Raw genomic sequence first — 15,459 nt, forward strand, 5'->3', positions numbered from 1 at the left:
GGAAATGGGGAATATGTCAGAGACAACAACCCGACCAAAGAGCAGACAACAGCCGAAGGCCACCAATGGGTCTTCAACGCAGCGAGTGTAAATAGTTGTATATGAAATGTTACAATGAAAGTCAGTTTAGCTGTGAGCTTTCGACCCATCGCCCGAATAAAAAAATAATAATAATAAAAAAAAACAAAAAAAACAAAAAACAAAATATACATATACCGAATAAAAAATACAAAACCACACCAAAAAAAATACAAAACTAGGCAAATCAAGAATATGTATATTAGCTGTAGCAAGTGGTCTGCCTATTTTGGGCGATTTTTTTCTTGCTTCAATTTGTTTCGACTTCCCAATTGAGTCTAGTAAGCTAGGGGAGGGTTTGGCGCCAGGAAAAGAGTTTAACCCCGCCACATTCTGTATGTGCCTGTCCCAAGTCATGAGCCTGTAATTTAGTGGTTGTCGTTTGTTGCTGTATATCATATTCGTTTTTCGTTCATTGTTTTGTACATGAATCAGACTGTTATTTTTCTCGTTTGAATTGTATTATATTTTTTATTTCGAGGCCTGTTGTAGCCGACTATGCGATATAGGTTTTGCTCATTGTTGAAGGCCGTACGGTGACCTATAGTTGATAACCTCCACGTAATTTGGTCTCTGGTGGAGAGTTGTCTCATTGGCAATCATATCCCATCTTCTTACTTTTATATTTGAGTAAATTACCGTCGATCTGTGTTCTTGTCTTAAATTTTGTCATATCTTGGGGGATAACTTCTGTTTAAATTCATGATTCCTTTCCCATGTAGAACATGTCTATCGTCATGACCATATAAATTATCATATTGATTGTTTCCGTGGTTTTAATGAAAGTTGTTTGATGAAGCTTGTATCCATACTGGAATGTTAATACGCTCTTGGTAAAATTGGAATATTTTAAAAAAACATCGAAGATTTTCTTTTAATAAATTCATCACAGACAACAGGACTAAAATTGTGTTCGCCAGACACGCGTTTCGTCTACAAAAGACTCACCAGAGACGCTCGAATCCAAAAAGTTTAAGAGGCCAAAGTATAAATTACGAAGTTAAAGAGCATGGAGGACCCAAATTCCGAAAGGTTTTGCCAAGTACTGCTAAGGTAATCTGTTCCTGGGGTAGAAACTCCTTATAAATAAGAAAAATTCTAAGTTTTATAAACAGTTAATTTATATATATGACCTTATAAATGATAATTCATGTCAACATAGACATAGACGTGCTGACTACTTGACTGGTGATCTTGAAAGGCAAAATATTTAACAAATATTGAATTTAGATGGACTAAAAAAGACTATTTCAGCACATATTGATATTTCAGCTAGCAACAACATCGATTCTGAAAATCATGCGTATAGAGCATAAAAGGTCTCAAGAACGTAAAAGATGACTTAAATTAATGAAATAATGATTTCATTTCTATAAGTTAAGTAAAAACAAAGTACACACTTTAAGATGATATCACAAAACATACGATGACCTAATTCAACATTTCAAAGTGATGATATTATGCTTTGAATAGTTTTTTTCATAATGCGTAACATATTTCTATAATTATAATCTTACTTTGATCTCCAATTTCTTTGTAGGCTAAACAATATTCCAGAAAGTAAATTCTTCATAGATACCAGGATTAAAATTTTGTGCACCAGACGCGCGTTTCGTCTACAAAAGACTCATTTGTCGCGTTTGAATAAAAAAAACTAAAAAGGCCAAATAAAGTACGAAGTTAAAGAGCACTGAGGACCAAAAATTACAAAAGTTTTTACAAAATACAGCTAACTTTACAGGTGATCTTTTCCTGGGGTAAAAAGTCATTAGTATATTGAAAAATTCATACCTTTCAAAGGCTTTTCATTTTTTGTTTTGAATATTTCATCACAGCAGGAAGAAGGGTGTTAATTAAAAAGAAAAATCCGTCTCTAGCATCAAGTTATATATAAATATATAAATTCGTAAATTGTTTTGTTATAAATTAGGCCGTTAGTTTTCTCAATTGAATTATTTCTTATTTTTCATGTCGGAGTCTTTTATAGCCGACTATACGGTATGGGGTTTTCTCATTGTTGAAGGCCTTACGGTTGCCTATAATTGCTTACATCCACTTTATTTGAAATTTGGTGGATAGTTGTCTCATTGGCAATCATACCATATCTTCTTATTTTTATATGTAAGGAAATGTGGTATTATTGCACATGAGACAACAATCCACCAGATATGCTTTTCATAGCCGTCGAAAGATGATGAAACGGTTAGTAAATATCTTTTCCGTCTATATATATATATATATATAAGCCAAACAGATAAAGGACAGGCCTGGTAAACAGCCCGACCAGTGATCAGTAATTTTTTTACTACGAATTGTAGGAAACGTTAAAAGATCCTTGACCTCTGTTTATGATTTGCCTGTGCAAAATAAAGACTTCAATTTGTGTGTTGACGTGTCTTTCCATAGATGAAATTAAGAAATAAACATTTCATTTCATATATACTAATATATTTATATCAATTATTGCGACATGACAACAATTTTCAGCTGCTTAGTGATGGAATACATAAGTACACAGAGCCTTCAATGCCTCTAAAGTTTCTTTCCCAGAAGGAATAATCTCTTCCGCCGGAAGTAAGAAGCCATATTTTCCTTTATCTCGAAGCTCTACACCGTATGAATATTTGATTTTTTCAGCTCCATATGTCCAGTCGGCACTACTTCCACTTGCTTCATCTGCAAATATAAATTAAATTTGAACTGTGAAAGTTGCTCATAACTTTTTTTTTAATATGAGTATGAATAAAATATTCACACCGAAATTTCTGGATTACTTGTTTCTGATGTTTTTTTTATCTTCGACAACCATTTTCCAAAAAAGTTTAAGTCAAATGTCTAATGTAAATGTATCCTTTTATGATCATTGGGCCATACACTGTCAATGTGAGCTATCTTGTTTTACTCTTATATTTGAAAAACCGTTTCGAAATTATTATTTTTTTATTTCTATCAATTGTCTTTTGAAGATGACTTTGCTGATCGGATAAGCTGAGTGTGGATAATACAGATAATAAATGATAAGCAACGATTTTTATTTTTATTTACACACATGATGGGTGTCACTCGTGGAGCAGGATCCATTCGGATAACCCTTCAGGAGAACAACCTGAGATCTAACCCACGTTTTTGTGGAGTTCGTGTTGTTCAGTCTTTATTTTTTCTAAGTAATGTTTCGTGGACTTCATTTTTTTTTCGTCGTCTTTCATGATAACCATGTTTTATTTAAAAATGTCTTATTTTCGATGCAAAGTATTTTCGGACACATATTGAATTTGTCGACATATGGGATGAAAAAATCAAAGTCTTTTTTAAAAGAAAATAGGTCTACGTATAGGCGGACACACTGAGACCGGTCACAACGTTACTTATATACAGTGGAGATCACTTTTAACCTCTCATTAGAACTGTCAGAATAATCTGTCATAGAACTGTTCTAAACTGTCCTAGAACAGTTCTACCTAGAACAGTTCTACCCTAGAACTGTTCTAAGTAGAACTGTCAGAATCAGTTCTAGATAGAACTGACCAAATTAGTTCTAGGTAAGACTCTCAGGATCAGTTCTAGGGTAGAACTGTCTAAAACTGTTCTAGGTAGAACTGTCCAAATCAGTTCTAGTCGTAGAACTGTCAGCAGAACTGACAAAATCAGTTCTAACCGTAGAACTGTCAGTAGAACTGACTAAATCAGTTCTAACCGTAGAACTGTCAGGATTGTAGAACAGTTCTAAATGACGTCATTGCAGTTAGAGAAATGTTAAAACAGTGCTGTGATGAGAATTTTTTAATATATATTATATTCTTTTGACTCATTTATATTTAAGACAAAGAGTTCTTAAAACTGTTCTATGGATAGAACTGACTAAATCAATTCTAGCCGTAGAACTGACCAAATCAGTTCTTATCGTAGAACTGTTCTAGTCGTAGAACTGTTCTAACCGTAGAACTGTTATAGTTGTAGAACTGACTAAAGATTTGGTCAGTTCTAGGTAGAACTGTCTTAAACTGTTCTAGGGTAGAACTGTCAGGATCAGTTCTAGGTAGAACTGTCTAAATCAGTTCTAGGTAGAACTGACCAAATCAGTTCTAGGTTAGAACTGTTCTAGCTAGAACTGTCTAAAAGGTGTCAGGATGATAGTTCTACAAACTGTCCTAGAACAGCTCTCCTGACAGATTCTGACACATTTGATGAGAGGTTAGAAGTGATCTCCACTGTATATAGAAATTATAGAAACACCCAAGGGATACAGGTGGACGCATTGCAATTTCTATTAAAAAATAGAAAGTGCTTCAGGTCGACACAAGTGGACACAGTGTTACTTCTATATAAACAATAAGGAATCAGGGGATACAGGCGGACACTGTACTATGCCAAATAAAAATAAATGTATAACTTATGTTTTAGAATTTATATTTATGGTATTTTACATTTAAAAACGATGCATTTTCTTAAATTTTAGCCATAAAAGGAAGTAATTTGAGAATATGTATCAATTTAATAATTTAATAATTTAAGTTGTGACCGTGTCCGGCTACAATGGCACACAAACGGAAGCTTGTCATTAATGACTTTACACAAACAGGTACTTGCCACTAGACGTGAAACACCAAATACATCAACCCATTCATAAACAAACAAAGTTAACGGTGACACGTGGTTTTTACATCCAAATTCTTGGTGGATAGTTGTGCCAAATGCAGTCATACAACATCTCCTTATTTTCATATACACTTGAATGATAAAATACTTACAAATAATATTAGCTATGCTACCATGCTCATATTTTGTTCCATAGTCCACTTGCAACGCGTCGCAGGCAGCTTTAGCACCTGCATTCTGAAAATGTAAGAACACCTTTTATGGAAAGTCATAATCTTCCGAAAAACGAAAACTAATTGGTTCTACATTAATTTTACAGACGCTCTTTGTCAGAAACCCCATTTGTCGGACATCTGTAAACGTCAAATCCTAGGATCCAAGATCTGCTTGGTATATTAAAGAAACAGGTAGTTTCATATTACTTTGTTCTGTGGTTTATAATTTAACTATTTGGTAATTTTGGTTTTCATCGTTTAACATTGTCTAATATCTGTTAGTATTCGTACTTTGATGAGTTTAGCCTTTTTTTTTCAATTAATGTATTATAGTGTGTCCTTTTATGTCGTATTGTTACACCACTGTCTCAGGTTAGGGTGAAGGTTGGCGCCAGATAAAACGTTCAAACCTGCTGCATTTCTTTGCACCTGTTTTAAGTCAGGAACCTGATGTTCAGTGGTTGTCTTTTGTTGATGTGGTTCATAAGTGTTTCTTGTTTCTCGATTTTTATAGAGATTAGACCGTTGATTTTCCTGTTTAAATAGTTTTACACTAGTCATTTTTTGGGGCCCTTTATAGCTTGCTGTTCAGTATGAGCCAAGGCTACGTGTTGAAGACCGTACTTTGACCTATAATGGTTTACTTTTACAAATTGTGACTTGGATGGAGAGTTGTCTCATTGGCACTCATACCACATCTTCTTATATCTATGTAAAAGTAGTAAAATGTAAAGATGTAAGGAAAAGAAAAATTCGGCGAACGTGTTTCAGTAGTGCAGTCTTAAACGAATTTCGTTTGGAGGAAAATTCACAGAATGTACAATTGGAAATGGTATTAACTGAAAAGCATCTTTTTACGATCTAGAGAAAAAGTATGGTATTAGGCCATACAAGTCAAGATCAATTGTATTTTTTACGTCAGTTTATAAAAATAAATTGATTATTTGTCTTTTCAGTAGGGGAATTATTTATTCAAAAATAATGGTAGAATTTTAAAAATATACTAAATTGTTTCTTTGTTTGTGAAGCACGTGCGCATATATATAACTAGGAAACTTATTTTTTAATAAAAAAAAACACCTTCAACTTTATTTTCACTGTTTTTAAAACATTAACGTTTTAACATTAACATTAGCCAATTTGAATAACGTTGCGAGAATGGCCGAGCAGTTACGATAGAGACAGACTGTACTTTTGTACATCTCCAAGTATTGTCGTAATTGTTAGATTTTATCTCAGATTTAATAAAAGTTTTCGCCGATTTAAATGAATAAATCGGTATGTGTTTTCCTTTAATTTCATACTTCCTGATTTGGGAAGACAAACAAACTCATGATAAACTTATTCGGTAGCACTTGATAAGTTTCTTCCTGGTCCATGTTGTATACGAGGATTTATCTCGAATCAATTATTAAATTTGATTGAGGTTTTAATAGATCTCTGAAGACCTAATAATGAATAATTGAATGATGTTTTGTGTTTGTGCTTAAGAAATCAATAAATGCCATGTTAAACTGGTCGAGTCATTTGACAGATTCTATCAATCTTTGTCTGACAAATTGCATAGGCGGATCCAGGGGGGGCCCCCCTTTCGTGGGAAAAATTTAGTAGATTATATAGGGAATCACTGAAGCATGACTGGAGCCCCCCCCCCCCCCCCCCCCCCCCCCCCCCCTTAGGTCAGTCAGCGGGCCCCCCCTTATGAAAAGTTCTGGATCCGCCACTGAAATGACTACATTGTATGAAAATGACAAAGACAATATTCAGACAATCTAATGGCATTGTAGCCTTTTTTTTACATGAGGGGTCCTTGTAGGGTAACTTAAAGTTTCATCTATGGTTAGCGTTAGCTGGTTACGGGTTGCTTTAGGTTTGGGTTTGGTTTCAGGTTAAGGCATCTTCGCTAGCAAAGATGAGGTTAAGGCTAGTGTAAGGGTTAGGTTAGTGGTAAGGTTTAGTCAAGAATGTTTCTATATATACGGGTTGGAACTTATAAGGAAAAGAAGGTCACATTTTTGTCAGAATTTCAGTTTGATGGTTGATGATTTAGGGACACTCCTGTGAAAAGTCTTTATACCTGATCTTCATAATCTGCTGGTAGTTTCTTTGTGTATCCCCAGGGAGTCATCCAGAGTTGGGAATAACTATGGAAATCAATGAAAGCTTTAATGGTGTCCTTATGCATGCTAATAAAATCTGCCACTGCCTTCACCTCTACCTCTGAGAATGCTGATGGGCCACAATATGTATCAGAACACGGTTCTTTACTGGCTCCTTCCTCTAAAATAGTTCAAACAGAAATGTATTTAGTTGAATATTTAAAAGGATCGGTAATTTATTACAAACAATTTAGTTTTTGATAAAAAAAAAAATAAAAAAAATACAAAGAATGGATATTTTAATATGACACCATCCACCTAAAAGTACATTTTTTGCCATAATCTTTAAAGTCACATCACCACCTTTGGAAAACACCTCTTTTCTTGAAGATGATTATGATAAGTGTTAATTTGTTCCGCCGATAAACGGAAAACATGACCATCGGAGCTCATTCGCGATGTTTATCGCTCAATTTCTTAAAGTTTTTTTTAACCTAAAGCTTCCAAGGCCACATCTTAACAAACTTGTTGGAACAAATGATAAAAAGGCTCCTGTCAAATATTCTTGAATCGAGAATACCAGCTTGCAAACATGGCATTTATTTGGACACAAAGGATCTGTTAAGATTGGAGTCGAGCCTCACAACCTCAATGTTGACAGGCTAGTGATACATGAGTTGGACTATTAAGACCACTAGGCCACTGAGGCCCCTCTATATATGAAATCATATTATGAATCTCTAAATAGACGTAAGTGAAACTTTTTTTTAATGTATTGAAGGTTTTTTAATCATAAGTAATCCAAAGAAAAAAAAACACAAACAAATTTCTAGCCAATTAAACTACCAGTTAGACCATAATTGATGAACTCGTTCTAATTTGATAAATTATATGGCTTGGTGATGCATTTCCTAATTCTACCTGTAAAATCTTAAGAAACAGTCAAATGAACATCGTCCGAAATATCTCATTTTGAAGAGAGTCAATTTTCAAGAAAAGGAACAAAAAAGGCTTCGCTAAGTTAAACAGTTCGATTCCATGTTGGGAAGAATTCAGGTTAGCGATTTTTTAAAGATGTGATTAGACATGTACTTACTACACCATTCATAATCCCAGTTCCGGTTAGGGTCAACGCCATAACAAGCACCATGCTTTGATCTGGTCTTCCTCCAGTTTCTATCCTGTCAAAATTAAATAAAATTTCCTATTACACTATTTTTTACAAATGTAAGTTTTCGATTGTTTATTTATTTAATTGTTATGCAAATTTTCCATTAAGTACGGGAAGGGATAGTGCAGATTTATTTTAATTTTTTACAAAAATAGAAGCAACACTTGCATTATTTGTTTGATGGTCTATTATGCTAACAAAAGTCAACCAAAAATGGCTGTCAATGCAAGGGGAAATTGCAAATCAAAATTGATATGATAATTGAAAGAACAACCGACTTTCTAACCAGTAGCTGAAGCTGCTTGTACCTTACAAGCTTACTCTAGTATCGTGCAAATGTTGATCCTGCAGTTTCAAAATTATGTACAATCTTTTATTTCATTATTTAAGTAAGGGGTCATCCTGTTGGTAGCAGCAATGTGCATTTTTCATTAGAATTTTTAGTTTTATGACAAGAGATACAGTGGGAAAGGTTGTGAGTACATAAAACTGGTAAAAATCTATTGTTTCCTATTTAAAAATAATTACATATATTTTTTAAAGAGAAAACCACAGTGTCCAATAAAACACGTGGGTGTCCAACAAAACGCAACTTGTGTGTGCTTTTACAAAGTTATCTAAAGAATTATATTTTACAATATGAATTACCGTTGTCCATGTATACGCATAACCATCCACATTGAACACTGGTAATATGTACCACGTGTAAGAATCAACAATGTCTGTTATCTTGGCGTCTATTCCATATCGGTCTAACATCTAAAATAGAGAATCATTATCTTAAAAATATTCCATATCGGTCTAACATTTAAAATAGGGAATCATTATCTTAAAAAAATTTTTTTTAAATGACAGAATTAGCAATTATCAGTTTTAGTCGAAATGATGTCGTACTACAAAAATGAAGCAAATAAACAACACATGCGCCTCTCAAAGAATAACATTCAACTTTCAATTGACAAATTTAGAATTTGATTACAAGCCGATATGAATCTTTGTGGACATCGATATCAAATGCACACAAAAACCAAATATGACTGATTAACTAATAAATGGCTTCTTTGCGTCCAGCGGCGAATATTATATACATTGTAAGGACAATTACAATAATTTTATAAAGAGTATAATTTTGCATACACTTTTCTGTGGTAATATTGTTTATAAAGCTTTCAAGTTTAGGAACTGTCCTTAAAATCTTTCTCCTTGGCCTTATTGACTTATTGATAAAGATTATATTTATACTGTTGGTGTTCAATGACAATTCTCTAATTTATAGTTTGAAGAAAAATAATCACTAAAGTGTTTCTTCCTTTTTTCTGTTTACAATTTTAGTTTTAATAAAATCAAATAACGGCCCAATATTCATATTTGTACAGTAAATAAATACATGACTTACATTGTATAGACATGTATGAGTAATTGAACTTTCTGAAAAGTCTACATTATCCAATCATATAGAAGAATCGTAAATTGATTTCCGACTTTATATCCTTTTTCCGATTCTAAGCGTTCCTAAATAAGTTTGATTAGAAATGCATTTCAAATTAGCAGCTGTGTATTACCCGAGAGGATATCTTGATAACAATTTGGCATGCACAGATAATCAGATTTTTCTATTGCATACCTCATTAAACATTTCGACCACAATAACCAAAATACTATAAACCATTTGTTGCAATATACCTGACCAGTCATGTAGATAACGGTCGCTGGTGATATCCATTCTCTGGCATGGATTCCACCTTCCATGAAGAATCCATTCTTCTGTTTCACTTTACCTGTGTCAATCTGTATTACAAAATAATAATAATAATAATTAAGATAATATCAATAGTAAACAAACATCCAAGCGAAGGAAACAACGTCAAAAATAATCGAGCCTCAAAGTTAAATAGTTTTACAAGTTCTTATATGCATTGTTCACACTAGATTACTAAATGTGGTATGATTGCCAATGACAAAGTTCAAATGATGTGGATGTAAGCAAATATAGGCAACGTACGTTCTTCAACAATGAGAAAATCCCATACCGTATAAGTCGGCTATAAAAGGCCCCGACAGGAAAAAGATAAAACAATTAAATTGAGAAATTTTACGGCCTAATTCATAACAAAATAATTTACGAAAAACAAATATGACTGATATGAACCAACGACAACCACTGAACTACAGGCTCCTGACTTGGGACAGACACATAAAAATGTGGCGGGGTTAAACATGTCAGTGAGCGCTCAACCCTCCCCTAACCTAGGACAGTGAATGAATTAAAATTATTTTAGTAACTCAATATCTAAAAATATACTATAAAAAACAACAGGCTAAATGTATTGACATAGACTTAATAGCATACATGTATTTCCATTAACAATATAAACTTCACAGGGAATCCGAAGCACAATTTTGATCTTAAAATATTAAAAAGAACGCCAAAATGTTGCATAGTACAAGATTCTTAATCTTGGTTAAAGTACATCTAATACCAATTAAAATACACTAAACGCATAAAAAATAACATTTAAAGTTCATCGTCTGTATAAAAATTAACTCGAGTGCTTATGTCTTTTGTCTGTGGTTTCAAAGGTAAGACTGAATGGGTTTCTATATTCCATTAATTGAAAGAAGCACTTCTGAGCACAATTCCATTCTACTCAATAACGGAGGGTAGGAACCTTGAAGTTCAATCTTACTGTGATCCAGAATAAACAAAACTCAAGCTTTGTTTATCTTTTTCAACAGACAGTGAACTTTCCATGGTATTTTCAATACCTTTTCATCGAAATAAACAAAATGAATGAAATTATGTTTTTATTTTTTTTCGACACATTGACCTAATTTAAAAGAAGCATTCAAACATAATAAGCAAACAATGTTGGTTAATGATAAAATTATCTACTTCCAATCATTCATATGTATCTTAGATAAACAAAGCTACATTGTAACTACATGTATATCAGTTTGTTGACTTTAAATATATGTACCTGAATTAAGCGGATAGAACGTCCTTCAAATGATTTTCCAACTTCTATCACTTTAGTCATACTGGCGTAGACTGTTGTTATATTGGTTATCCAATCATTTATCTAAAAAAGGGCAAATACAAATGAGACAAAAATAAAAAAAAAAAAAAATATCCTAAAGTCTTTTTTTTTTTTGGTTGACCTGTTTATTGGGTTGCTGTCTCATCTACATTAACCCCAAATCTTTTATCTATTCATATCACCTTATCTAGCAAATTTTAGTATGATTGTCGTCGTAATTAATCAAAATTTTAAAGAAAAGAAGGTTCATAAATAATACTCGTTTGGTCTCTGGTGGATAGTCATACCACATCTCCTTGTTCCGTGTCCTGATATTTGAAAGATGGATTTCTTTATCATTTTGTATATTTTATACATTTTTATTTTGCGAAATTAATGAGATTGTAATTATTGTCAATAAGTTCAGTTTAGCACGCCAAGACTATATCGGAATAGAGATCGCATATTAAAAACACAAGATCAGAAATACACCAAGCCTTACGAAACTCTCAGATGACGTTAGAAAAGCAATCATTAAATCAAGAATTTCTACGCAAGAGATCAATGCATTCATTATACATTTTACATCGTACACAAATTCAATATACATTTTTTGTTTTTGTACTTTTCAATATGTCCCTAACTTTTTCTACAAATATATGTTACTGTACGAGTTGATATTTGCGATAGATTTTTCTTTTCATGCTGTTCTAACAATTACCTTAAGTCTGCATCATAATTATGCAAATCTTTACATAATTACATGTATATCCGAAACTGTTTATGTATTTAACTTACACAAAGCAAAATCAATTAACGTTTTTACACAAATTTTACTAGACACTTACAGCCGAGAGATTATGGTATTCCCCGTAGTTGAATGGAGCAGCTTTCCCTTGTGGAGAAAATTTAAGGTCAACTTTATTTTGCTGGTCAATATAGTGCTGTACATCGTCAATAACTAACCGAGTGTCCATTCCTACCAATCGAAAAGTTCCTACGAGTTCACTTTTTGGAGGCAAGGAAATCTGAACAGGGATATTAATTCCCCTTGGTGGGACCCAGAAATCTATTTCGTCCTGTTTGGCTTCTTTGTATATTTCTTGTAAAATTCGCAGCTGTAAATTTGTCTTTGGTACCACATCGTACATTTGAAATCTGTAATTGAAATCATATATGTAAGCGTTAAAACATTTAACTCTTCTATTCCCTTTCCTATTATATTTTGTTTGAAAATAGAGCGTGTAGAACTGAATTCAAACATAAAAAATGATATGTGTAACCATTAAACTTTCCAAGATAAAGGAAATTAAATATTCGTCCAAATCACTTATTTATAGAAAATTAAATAGCAAAAGCATAACTATTTTTTAACAAAATCGTTGGTTAGGGTTTAGAGAAAAAGTACTATTAATGTCATATAGTAAATTTTGTTTGCGATATTTTGATGCATTCTATACATTTGTACTAATTTTTTGCCGTCGTATATTATTAATATAGGGCCACAGAAAAGTTTGATTAGTATTATTTCTTTCTTGCATCTATTGTGAAAAGATAAACCGAAAGGGCACCATTCAACGAAAATATTGTCTTTTTGTGTTCCAAAAATTGACACACATTTATAAAATACAAATGAGGTCAGTGACCGCCTTTAAAATTCAATTATCCAAACAGTCCCTTCTTTTTCGGTCAAAGTCTAAATTTTCCGTCCTTCGTCCTGATCGACCCAACCTAACTTACTGTCTTAGTCTTTTATGTGTTCTTCTCCTGGGTGGGCATGAAATATTAGCCACTGGACGTAAAGTAAAAAGGAAATCAGTCAGGAAGTTACAGCAGATATAAGGAATACGCTGTCACTGTGTGTAATAATCTCAGACTTACCCATGGTAAGAAACCTTAGCGTCAGCTAGCGCCCAAACAGCTATGCAAATATAAATTATTAATAATCTCATTATTAGGCGTTTAAGGTCTTGAAATATATCACAATAACTGATCGAAAATTTGCATTTATCAACTTTTGTTGTGTAATCTTATTTAAAAGCAAATATTTGAAAAGGAAGATAGTCAGAAGGACGTCGGGAAGGTTCGCAAAATGTAGTTTAATATGATTTGTTAAGTCAAGGATATCATCAAATGGCTATAAAAGTACTTAAAAACTAAAAAGTAAACAAGTGAAAAAGTAATATAAATTTATTCAGATATAAAATTCATGAACAAAAAGGATGTTTGATGTAAACCTTCGGAGACCTTTTTGCTTTACCGTGTGACCCCGTGTGATTGGTCACAAGATGACAGTAAACTTGCTATCTCATGGATTTTCACTAAATGAATTATTTCAAACATTTTTTTTTCATGTTGTCTTTCACTATAAAAAAAACACGCACGCACACAAACATAAATAGACAAAAATAGTGTATTGACTTGATATAAAAACGATATAAGGATACGGCATAGAAACGGGGAAAATGCGAGGCTGTGCCGACTTTTGTTGTCAAGTTTTCAAAAGCGATAACGGTGGAACCTTTTAACATAAAATAGGGGAAGGGTATTCGAGGTCAGAACTTTTGGACGGGTTGCGATCAATGGGAATCCGTCTAATTAAGTGCGGCTTGCGGCCAGGCGGTTGGCGGGTTGAAGTGCAGGCGAGTGATAAATAAGAATACCCATTTTGTTTAATAAATTCCAAATATAGTTTGTAACAAAAGAGCTTTCAAATTTGCACAATGCATATGACTATACATAGAAAATGATTGTGCACCTCCTTTTATAGATTTAATTCAAATAAATTCTGCAGATTTTCCGGAGGTTGATAATTCGACAAAAAAATGTCCATATGACCAATGTAACACCTCTAAGGCCCCACGAGCCCTCATGAGACATTGCAAATGATCTAAAGTATAATAATATGTTTAAAACCTACTCGGAAATATATCTGCAATCTTTGTTTCTTTTCACTACATCTGTTATCGTAAACAAGAAAGAATTGTTAATTTGATCTCTGCTAACATCCATATTGTGCATCCTACAGGGACTGTATCAAAGACCTACTATACATATATGTTTATCCAGTTTCAACTTGAAACATGTTGCATTGTAGTTTCAGAGAAAATCTGAAATTGTCTGCTCAAGTTTTTACAAAGACCGTCGGGGATTCTCATTTGTCACTAGTTTCAGTGTGGAGTTGTCAATTGTTTGCTTTTTCTCCGAGTTTGTTTTTGTCTCTTAATTTCCCCTCTTCTTCACTGACGCTACATTTTTCAATCTTTTTCTTTGATTCCTTCGACCCTGTTAGCATAATAAGCATATCGTGAGCCCTTACGAGAGCGTTCAAAAAGTACAAGAAACCATATGCATACCTTTTTATTTCCCTTTTTTGTTTGCATATAGCTTCTAGAAATATGTATATTCTTATTTACAATTTTTTTTTTACTATACTATGTATAAAAATATTGTTTGTGGTGAACCATATGGGTCGGAAAATACCTCCATCTTTCTCAGAGTAGGTAAAGATATACAAATAATGTGAATACACAGAACCCCGATCCAATCCATCATTTGCTTAAATGTTACAATTTTAAATTGGTTTTCCCTTTCCAAAAACGTCTCATTTTTGTATAATTTCCCTTTAAAAGGTTGAAATCCTCATCTTTTAATACATTTTTGTAAAATTAAAAGCCCGACGATTGGACATGATTTTACTTTTCGTAACGCATTGAATGATGTCAGTGGGCTTCGGAATAGCATCAACTGACAGAAACATCTAGAAAGAAATATACGTGTACACTAACGTATTGGTGAGAACATTTTTGTTTCAATTCTGAAGTGGGTTGATTGAATGTTGGCTAATATAACTAACAAAATATTCCAAAGAAATTGTTTACAATATGCTGACGCTACCTTAAATGGTGTTTTAGCTAAATAAAATCAATAACTTTAATATTAAATGATGATCCTTCTTTAAAAACTAATCAAATTTTACATTGTTTTTAATCATTTGTTACATTATTTTCATATTATGTTAAAAAATTATAATTATTCTGCTCATCCTTTGCGCCGTGATTGGCAAATAAAATATATGTTTTTGGTTTGTTTGATTTTTTGGGTAATAATAAAACTCATTAGAAAGTTCATTTTTTAAAACAATTAAATCATCTTTAATGCATTAAATGTTTTGTAAAAATTTACTTATGTTACTGTTATTTAAAAGAAAAAACACCCCGGCTTCCTCCATCAATAAAAACTGACCCCACGTAATAGCTCAATAGAGCTCAGGGTGGCGTTGA

At 32.9% G+C, this 15,459-nt stretch overlaps 1 protein-coding gene across 1 annotated transcript; it reads right to left on the bottom strand.

Annotated features, from left to right (window-relative positions):
* Nucleotides 1-2,420: 2,420 nt before the first annotated feature.
* Nucleotides 2,421-13,137, bottom strand: LOC127724192 (carboxypeptidase B-like). Its single transcript, XM_052231092.1, has 9 exons — nucleotides 13,058-13,137; nucleotides 12,025-12,334; nucleotides 11,138-11,239; nucleotides 9,843-9,947; nucleotides 8,808-8,918; nucleotides 8,085-8,169; nucleotides 6,967-7,169; nucleotides 4,827-4,911; nucleotides 2,421-2,754 (listed from the first exon to the last, which is right to left on the bottom strand). The coding sequence occupies exons 1-9, from the start codon at nucleotides 13,126-13,128 to the stop codon at nucleotides 2,570-2,572; spliced, it is 1,257 nt and encodes a 418-aa protein (XP_052087052.1). The 5' UTR covers nucleotides 13,129-13,137; the 3' UTR covers nucleotides 2,421-2,569.
* Between the last annotated feature and the right edge of the window lie 2,322 nt (nucleotides 13,138-15,459).

Source organism: Mytilus californianus, unplaced genomic scaffold (assembly GCF_021869535.1).
Source record: "Mytilus californianus isolate M0D057914Y unplaced genomic scaffold, xbMytCali1.0.p SCAF_14, whole genome shotgun sequence".
Lineage (NCBI taxonomy): Eukaryota > Metazoa > Mollusca > Bivalvia > Mytilida > Mytilidae > Mytilus > Mytilus californianus.